The 9,697-nt window shown below is 39.1% G+C and overlaps 1 protein-coding gene across 1 annotated transcript; it reads left to right on the forward strand.

Annotated features, from left to right (window-relative positions):
- Nucleotides 1–3,760: 3,760 nt before the first annotated feature.
- On the forward strand, nt 3,761–5,986 carry LOC132190495 (UPF0481 protein At3g47200-like). Its single transcript, XM_059605503.1, has 2 exons — nt 3,761–3,993; nt 4,548–5,986. The coding sequence occupies exon 2, from the start codon at nt 4,611–4,613 to the stop codon at nt 5,877–5,879; it is 1,269 nt and encodes a 422-aa protein (XP_059461486.1). The 5' UTR covers nt 3,761–3,993; nt 4,548–4,610; the 3' UTR covers nt 5,880–5,986.
- The last annotated feature ends 3,711 nt before the right edge of the window (nt 5,987–9,697 follow it).

Consider the following 9,697-nt stretch of genomic DNA (forward strand, 5'->3'; position numbering starts at 1 on the left):
GTTCAACATATCGATCTTCTCTCGGCCTTACTTCTTGGTTTTTAGGAGCTTTTCGGTTTCTTTCAAGCAACGAAGGCTCCTCATTCCTTCCCCGATTCCTCTCATCTGCCAGAAATTTCAACAACTTCCCATTCCTGATGTGATTCTCAATCTCCTGCCTCAAGGTTATGCATTCCTCGGTTAAGTGACCATGGTCACGATGATACTCACAGTATTTCTGAGGATCACGTCGCTTAGGGTCGCCTTTCAACTTGCTTGGCCATTTGAAGGCAGGATCCCTCCTTATCTCCATGAATACCTCAGTCAAGCTAGTATTCAGTGGAGTGAACTTCGGGCTCTGCAACTTCCAAGGGTCCATCCTTGGGTACGATTGGACCACCTTCCCTAATTTCTTCACATTCTTTTCTTCTTTCTTTCCAACACTAGCTGGTGCTGTCTTCATAATGCTACTCTTGGCTTCAATTTCTTCCCTTTGAGACTTCATGAGAGCTTTGACAGTTTCTTCCTAATTAATGTACTCATCAGCCTTCTTCATGAATTGACTGAGAGTCACTAATTTATAACTTTTCGACAGCTCAGCCATCAGTGGCCCTTCAGCCCTTACCCCGTGCATCAAAGCATCAAGTACTGTTTGCTCACTCGGATTTTCAATCATCAGCTTCTCCTGGTTGAATCTGAGCATGAATTCCTTTAACGACTCCTCTTTCCCTTGGACAAGGGATAGCAAATAAGCCAGATTTTTCTTCCTCTTTCAGGTAGCCAAGAACGGACTTAAGAAGAGGTGCCTGGAAGTCTTGAAATCATCTATTGAATTGGCTGGGAGCCTACCAAACCAATCCTTAGCTACTTCAGACAAAGTTAAGGGGAAAGCCCTACATGAAATCTCGTATGGGGTACCATGGAGGATAAAATGCGCACGAAGAATCTCCATATGGTACGCTGGATCCCCGGTGCCATCATAGGTATTAACTCAGGGCATCTTAAATTTGACAGGGAGGGGGAAATTCATGACCCGAGGAGTGAAGGGCAAATTCGTGTTCTCCATGAGCTCCCCTGCATTGGACTGATCTCCGCCATTGGCAATCAGGAGAATTACCTCTTCGTATTTTTTCTTAAGATCCTGTAAGTCAGCATTAACGTTGCTCTCGCTATGCCCTTCAGTATGACGATCCTCCTGGCGGGGAGACCGCTCCGGTCGAGATCTAGTATGACGAGACCTCTCGGGGTTCGTCCGCTGATTGTCTTCTACATTCTGGACAATTGTGTGATGTCTGGCTTGAACTGAACTTGTATCATGCTCATGATCAGAACCTCGAGGCCTCTTCCCCTTACGAATTTTGGCGCGTCTCTCCTTCTCGCGCCTATCCTCGTGCCTTTTGATCCTCCTCGCTTCCCTCTCTTAGTCCCTTCGACTATTTCGGTCTTCAGCAACCATGAGCCTAGTGGCGAGATCTTCGTTCTGCTTCTGGAAAGCCTTCATGGATTCGGTCATCTGATTCATAAACCCAGCTAAGTCAGGAGGTGCTCCAGTGGCCGCACGTGGTATGTCAGGTTGAAGCACCGATTGAGAGCGGGAGCGTGTAGTCACCATATCAGAATGATAAGAATTGATCAAATGAAAAGAAGTGTTCCCACAGATGGAACCAAACTGTTGATACACAATTTTCAGAGATGGTGACGTGGCACGCCTTAAGGAGGGGCTGACAACTTCGTGCATGCTTCAGGCTACACATAGAAAAGAACAAACAGGATTAGAGCCCCCGGTGGTGTCCCGGCGGGGGAGCTCCGATGCCTAAGTCAGAAAGTGAGGAAAGAATATTTAAGCAACCAAAGTTTTAAGAGCTAAGATTGCACTTACTTTTGATGGAAATCGGGACTTGTATTTATAGGCATGGAGTGGAATTTGTTTCCCGCACGTCTCGGAATTCCCATCCTTAAATATCTGTTTCGCAGTTATTTGATAAGGGTAGGAATCTTGGGACAAAGTGATAAGGTTTTTGTTTGAGTTAAACAACCTTTTGAATTTTAATAACAGCTTATCCCGCTTGTGTAGGGATTGTTAGTAGGATAATGATCACTGGGACTAGTTTGAATATTTGTATATCTTTAGTTGTACAATGGCGGTTTCACCCTTGGCTCTTGACTGTTTGCTTTCAAGGAATTGCGTCTCGGATTCAGCATCTGATATCAACTGAGGGGAGGTCTCGGATTCTTATCCGAGACCTCCTCGGTTTACGAAGACTCCTCAGGGAAAGCTTGTCTGAGGCCTTGTCGGGTATTCCGTTTAGTTTAGGTTGGGTTTGGGACCCGTTGGGCTTTAAGAGCTTATCCATGGCCCAAAAATTTTTTTTCACACAATCAAAAGGGCGATATGTTCTTGTAATGAAGGGTTTATATGTGTATCCATCATAAAGGTGGTAGTGAAGCCAATGACGCATATAGGCTTTATCAAATTCAACGACATGAAAATTCAATAAATTCAAGATCTTGGGTCTAATAATGGTGTACCTGGTGCGGCTGTCGGGTACTGGGTTTACAAAACGCAGCTTGCCTAAACTTGACTCGTCGACCTTCATCAACCAGCCCTTGTTAGACAAAGTAGAAGAAGAAGAACTTGAAGGATTGAGCGTTTGAATGTAATAGATAGTAGTTTGGAAGAGAAAAGCTGGCGGAAACTCAGTCAAGCTTTCAGCGTCGGGGTTGGGGTTGGGGAATTTGAGAGGAAAGCGAGGAGAGTTGGGGTGAAAGGGGGGATAGAGGAACGCCACGGGCTACAGATGCTGCGAAATCGGAGAACATTGATGCTGGTGTCGAGGCTCCTGCCGATCATCGTCAATAGATCCGTCGGAAGATCTGACCACTTCACTCTTTTTCCCATTTTTTTCTTACTTTCACTCACCACAGTACTCGACCACTGACCGACTAAAAAAAAACTTCCATTTTCTTTTTCTTTTTTGTTTTTTTTCAAGGGTGTTGGAAGAAAGGAATTATGGGAATAAAACTAATTTCTGATTCCCTATAAAAAAACATTTCACAATAAATTCCGTTATTTTTCCCTATATCAATTAAATTCTATTTTTTACTCTTATCTTTATTATTTTTTTCTCTTTCTTCTTTTTATCATTATACTATTTTCATGGGAACACATAAAGGAGAGATGAGAGAGAATGATTTGTTTATAATTTAATAAAGCATTGGGTAGTTACCGTGTTTCCTAACACAATGCATTGGGAAATATTGTAGCTACCCCTTAGTGTAGGTTAAATATGGGGATTTTGAAAATTTTGATTTTAAGCTGGCTTTTGTTTTACCCAGGTTTAAATGATTTTATAAATCATTAGATTTAAAATGAAGGGCAACGATTTCGTAACATGAGATTCTCCAATTTTGAGTAATTAGAGGGGATCTCAATCCATTCTGATGTGGGTGTGTTTTTATGGTTTAGCTATAGGGTATCTGCTACTATTGCTCTAAGGTATATGAACGTACGATTATAATCGTCCAATAATCACCATTAATAACTCTCTACCCTCCATTTCAAACAAATAAAATAAAATAAAAAAGCAATATATTACATCTAACGGTTCAAATTTTAAAATCTAAGGATCTCATATTTTAAAAAATATGAGGGAATCTCAGCTAAATTCTTTACTTTCCAAAGAAAAAGCCATGTTATGGAGGCTTTCATTTTCCTTCCAAAAGAAGACCAAGGAGTGGAGGAGGCTGCAGGAGAGTAGCTTTCTTCTTTTGCTTTTTACTCTGTTCCACATGGTTTTTGCCAATTTCTGATTGGTTTTGTGCAGTTGGATAAGCTGAGGTGTGTGGATCAAAATCCAAGGCAATATACCTTAAAAGTATTGAAAGGAATCATGCTTCAAGCATTAGCTCTTTTGTCTTTAAATTGTCTTGAAAATTCAGAGGCCTCGAAGAAATGATCATATATTTATATCTTCTTTGAAAGCTTCCTCAGCGAAGGCCGTTTGTCTTAACCAGGTCTGCTTTAAAACAATCTCTTGTGCTTTGTTCTTTCCTGCTATAAAGTATATTTAATAATAGATATTAAATCAACTGTTTTCTTTCAATGTTTATCTGTTTATTTATAGCACGTGTTAAGTTTGACGACTTTGTGTATAAAAAAAATGGAATTAGGTTATATAAATGATCGTAAAGGTTTTATATTTAAAATTAATTGAAATGGGCATTCTATATATATATATATATATATATGGACGGAACCAAGATTTCCTATCTAGTGGCCGGTGCCAAAAGTATTAATGAGAGGTCAAACTTATTTTTGATAGAGGCCAAGTCCGGTGTATTTTAAAAAAAATACATATATACTCTACTTTATATATATATATATATATATATATATATATAATTAAAAAAAAAAAAAAAAAAAAAGTAACAGAAGATTTAAAATTAGGAGGCCATGGCACCCTTCGTCTTATAAGTCAATGCTATATATATATATATATATATATATAGAATGCCCAATTCAATTAATTTTATGTTTTTTTTTTTTTTCTTTTTCATTATTAAAGCAGATCTCCTACATATTATTTGGAATTGGCAAGAAGAAAGAGTACAGAGAACAACGGTGAACATTCATGGAAATAACAGAATTGAGTGAAAGCAATCTAACATCTTTGATTCATGAAAAGCTTTGCCAAAAGTCTCCAATACCATCTAAATGTTCCATACATAGAGTTCCGGATAGACTACGCAGTAAAATAGAGTGTTATGAGCCAAAAGTAGTTTCAATTGGCCCATTTCACCACGGAAAGCAGAAGCTTCAAGCAATGGAAAAAATTAAGTTATGGTATTTGCATTGCCTCCTCAATCGAGCACCAACTAAAGAAACTACTTTGGAGTGCGTTATAGAAGCTATTGGAAGCATTGAGCAAGAATGTCGTGGAAGTTATGCAGGAGAAATTAATTTTACTGAAAAGCAATTCATAGAAATGATGGTGGTTGATGGTTGTTTTATCATTGAATTCTTCCGTAAAGCTTCAGTTCCAGAGGAAGTGCGACGAGACAAGGATGATCCAGTGTTCAATACGTCATGGATGGCTTGGGAAATAACACACGACTTGTTTCTGCTCGAGAATCAACTTCCTTGGCCAGTGCTTGACTGTTTATTCAAGCTGACCAAATCAAATGCTGAAGGAAGGTCGCTACTCAATCTTCTCAATTCGTTTCCCCTAGGTGCCCTACGCACTCGTGATGACCGCCAAATCCAATACAAGCTTTTACTCGACTGCCGCTTTAACTCTTATGCTGAAACATATCAAGTAACACAGGCTAATCACTTGTCATTCTCAAAAGTGGATTCCATTCCGTCTGTGACAGAGCTTGTGCAAGCTGGGGTCAGATTCGAAACTCGACAAGAGATGCACTCGCTCAATATCACTTTCAAAGATGGAGTGATGACACTCCCACTGATACAAGTTTCTGAGATCACACTATCAATCTTCAGAAATCTCATTGCATTTGAACATTGTGATCCAAGCAAAGTCTATAAATTGAGCTCTTACGGTAAGGTCTTGAAGGACCTTGCTCAGACTAGCAAAGATGTAGATTTTCTCGTACAGCGAAAAATTCTAAAAATCTCTTTGAGCTCTCACGACTTAGTAAGTTTGGGCAACTGGGTTTATAATGATGCTTATGACTATGTTTTCCTTTACACCGACCTCTACCATGAAGTTTATGCATATTATAGGTGCAGTCGGAACAGATGGCGAGCAATTTTGAAGCGCGATTATTTTAACAATCCATGGACGAGCTTGTCTGTTATAGCTGCCATCCTGATTTTACTTTTTAGCTTGTTACAAACGCTTTGTTCTATCTTAACTTACTACCGATGCACCCCCAGTTAAGCAATGGCGCTTGTCTCAGTGTACGTACGTGCAATTCTCTCAAAAAATAAATCAGACTTGTATGTGTGTTTTGGTGAGTTATCTTGTGTGTATTACTGTATATTATATCAATGTATCTGTGCTTCAATAAAGGGTTCTCTTTATTTTCAAGTCTTTCCCTAGAGAATAGCGAATATTGAATATATACTTTGCATTCTTTTTTTTTTTCTTCTTTTTCCGACCATATACCTAGCATTCAAACTGCAGGCATAAAAAATTATAAGAATTTTATTAGAATATTTTATTATAGCATTAATCACCTAAAAAAAATTTTGGTTCATTGAAGTCCATCTTATAATCCTGGCCTCCTTATTCTTAATCCGTTGTGGGCAAGATTCAATCTCAAATCTCCTGTTTGATTGAAAAAGATATTATAATTGTTGTTGAAATAATGATAAGGTTATAATGGCGTGTTGAAGTTTCTGGAAAAAACTAAATTATGAAAATAATATTTCCCAATATTCTAACTTCATTAAATTTGTGAATTTTTGTTCTTCTTTTAGCATGTAAAGGGAACTCTCTTTATATACATCACGTGTATAAGGGTTGCCGCTATGCGCTTATCACTGAAATTAATTATTTATAAAAATAAAAAATAAAGAAGAAGATGATCAATGCACACGATACAAACCGGGAGTGCAACGTGCACAAGATGCAAGCCGAAGCCACGCATCCTCAATTACAAACATGGCACCCTAGCTTGCATCCAATGCACACAAGACATAGGACACAAGCCTTACTCAACCTCTAAAATATTCATAATCTTAATTTAGGTAATGACATAAAGTCATCTCTTCTTAAACAGTAGTGCATACAATAGTTCAATGACAAAGCAAGAACTTCAAGCTTACCGAAAATAGAAGCAAACCAGTGACAAAATAGGAGGTACTTCTTTCTTATGTTGTCTATAATTCACAAGTATGGTAGTCAAGGGTTGTCTAAACCCGAAGGGTTCGATGTTTTTCATCCATTTAAACTTTTTCCAGTAAGGAATGTTGCCACAAGGGAGAAAGATCCTCAATATTCATAGACGTTTGTGACTCGAAATTAAGGGCTTGCATATCTATTGTAATTACTTTGTGTAGATGGCATTCAAAATATGTAAAACATTTCTACCGAAGTCTGTAAAGACAAATTTTTCCTAGGAATTGGGTGAGACGAATTTTCTACAACCTACTCTATTGTATATGCTAACATGCATACATTTTGGACATATATATCTCACATGCATTTTGGATACATGTAAGTTTAATAAAATAGGTTCGACCCGAAACAGAGACAGAACAATCGACTCCCAAAACAAACACTTGGTCGCCCAACCTTTTCACCGAAACCCGTTCGAACGGCCATATGTCACATTCGAACGTGTAGCTTTATCTTTTTTAAAACCAACTTTATTTCGTGTTTATTAGGTTTAGGATTTTGGGAGTCTATATTTCCTATTTTATTAGATTTAGGGTTTGGGGGGTCAATAAATACATGCTTATAGCCTCCAAAAAGGTAGTTGTTGTTTATAAATCAGTTTTGATGAATGAGAATACTCAGAGTCGAGTTTCTTTCTTGTTTTCCATCAAACCTTAGATAGACTCTATCATTTTGAGAATAATTCTTAAATCTTTGATAGACTCAAGATCTAGAATTATCTATTTGTTCCTTAATGTTGTTATTCGCTGCAACCCACTAAGTCACGCTACATCAGTTGATATTAGAGCTTAAGTTACTTTCCATGAATGGAGAGGAGCGACCGTCTAGCAAACATGAACGTAGTGCACATGCACACGGAAGCAGGACATAAGGAGCAACCGACAATTCGTTTGCAGCACATGGGTGGTGGGCCTAACGATCGTTATCACCAACCAAGACCGCAGTACGCAAAGGCGAAAGGCAAATCTATCGTTGAACGTTGGCAACACATGGAGGAGCAAGTCGAGGCTAAGAGGACTCAATTCAAAACCCTCGCTACCCGATTATCCAATATGGGTGGTCACAATGGGAACCTTTATGCGAAGCGCCGAACGCACGGACATCCACACCATGCACAAGCTCATGCCAATCAATGGGTGAACAGGTTCAAACTCAAAATTCCGAAATTCCAAGAGGATCTAGAACCCGAAGAATTTCTAGATTGGGTGGTGACTGTTGAAGAGGTTCTTGAATTCAAAGGGGTGCCCGATAAACGACGAGTCTCTTTGGTGGTACACACATTCCGGGGAAGAGTTGATGCGTGGTGGCAACAACTAAAGCGAACTAGGGTGCGGCAAGGCAAATTGAAAATCAATAGTTGGGAGGAACTATTGAAATATAGGCGAGCCGCTTTTTTGCCCCATAGTTATACCATGGGCCGAAAATCACAGAATTGGAGACAAGGGTCTTTAGCTGTGACAAAGAAAATAGAAAAGTCCTACAAAAAAGAGGTGTCTAGGGAGACACGGATTGAGGCAGAGATGCCGCGATAGGCCAACTTGACTGTTATTCGCGAACCTCAAATTCATCAACCAAACCCATATTTGGTGAATGAGGAAAGGGAATCTGTGAATGAAGAGTTTCAAGCATCTGAGTTCCATAATGAAGGGTTCAAGCATGAAGATGTTGAAGATCCTTCACAAGGATTCGTGGATTAGGATTCCCACCAACCTATGATGACGATGTCAGTGAGGAAGATCCGAATGAAAGATCTTTGCTATTCGGCCTAGAGGAAGAGTACGAAGAAGATGAGTTTTCTACCATGTTTGGCAGCCTCTACCCCGAAGAAGATGACCCGTTGGAAGAGGAAGGACCCGAGGATGGTATTATAGATTCTGATGCGGTTTCCAAACCTCATGAGGTTGATGAAGACCCTCTAGGTGACATGCCTAATTTTAATGATGAAGAGGTTGATTATGTTGATTTCCTAGGCATTGAAGATATTTTAAACTCTCCTAACAATGATTGTGGTGAGTTTTATGCAAGTGAGAAGAATTATATGTTCATGAGGGAGACAACAGCTGACCCCTTCTTGAGTATCTTCAAGGCATGTAGAAGGAACAAAGCACGAGAAAAGCATGACAAGTCTACACGGCAAAGTGGTGTGTGGGGCTTTCACGACAAACATCAAGGTATGTCGATGATGAAGAGCATCACGTTTATCATGGAGTGTTGTCTTGTTTTAATCTTGAGGAAGGGCAAATGGAACGAGTTGACAGGACATCCAAAGGACTGTAGAAAGAACTGGCCGAATTCGAGGTCGAATTCTCTACAACCAGGGGAGAATGATGCAAATCGGATAGTCATCTATAGCCACTGAAGTCGGACAGAAGCCACCGTTCGAACGGCCATATGTTAATTTATGTTATTTACGTTTTATGTAGACACTATTCGAACAGCCATATGTCACGTTCGAACGCGTAGCTTTATCTGTTTTAAAACCGACTTTATTTCGTGTTTATTAGGTTTAGGGTTTTAGGAGTTTATATTTTGTGTTTTATTAGATTTAGGATTTTGGGAGGTCTATAAATACATGCGTATAGCCTCCAGAAAGGTAGTTGTTGTTTATGAATGAGTTTTGATGAATGAGAATACTCAGAGTTGAATTTTTTCCTTATTTTCCTTCAAACCTTAGATAGACTCTATCGTTTTAAGAATAATTCTTAAATCTTTGATAGACTCAAGATCTAGAATTATCTATATGTTCCTTAATGTTGTTATTCGTTGTAGCCTACGAAGTCATGCTGCATCAAAAAGTCAGACTATTCATCACAAGCAACAATCAACCAATAGTACACAAAACAAGGGAAAACAAT

Source organism: Corylus avellana, chromosome ca8, assembly GCF_901000735.1.
Source record: "Corylus avellana chromosome ca8, CavTom2PMs-1.0".
Classification (NCBI taxonomy): domain Eukaryota; kingdom Viridiplantae; phylum Streptophyta; class Magnoliopsida; order Fagales; family Betulaceae; genus Corylus; species Corylus avellana.

Bases quoted from the DNA above. Each gene is read 5' to 3' on its own strand.
- LOC132190495 (XM_059605503.1), top strand. From the start codon at position 4,611: ATGGAAATAACAGAATTGAGTGAAAGCAATCTAACATCTTTGATTCAT.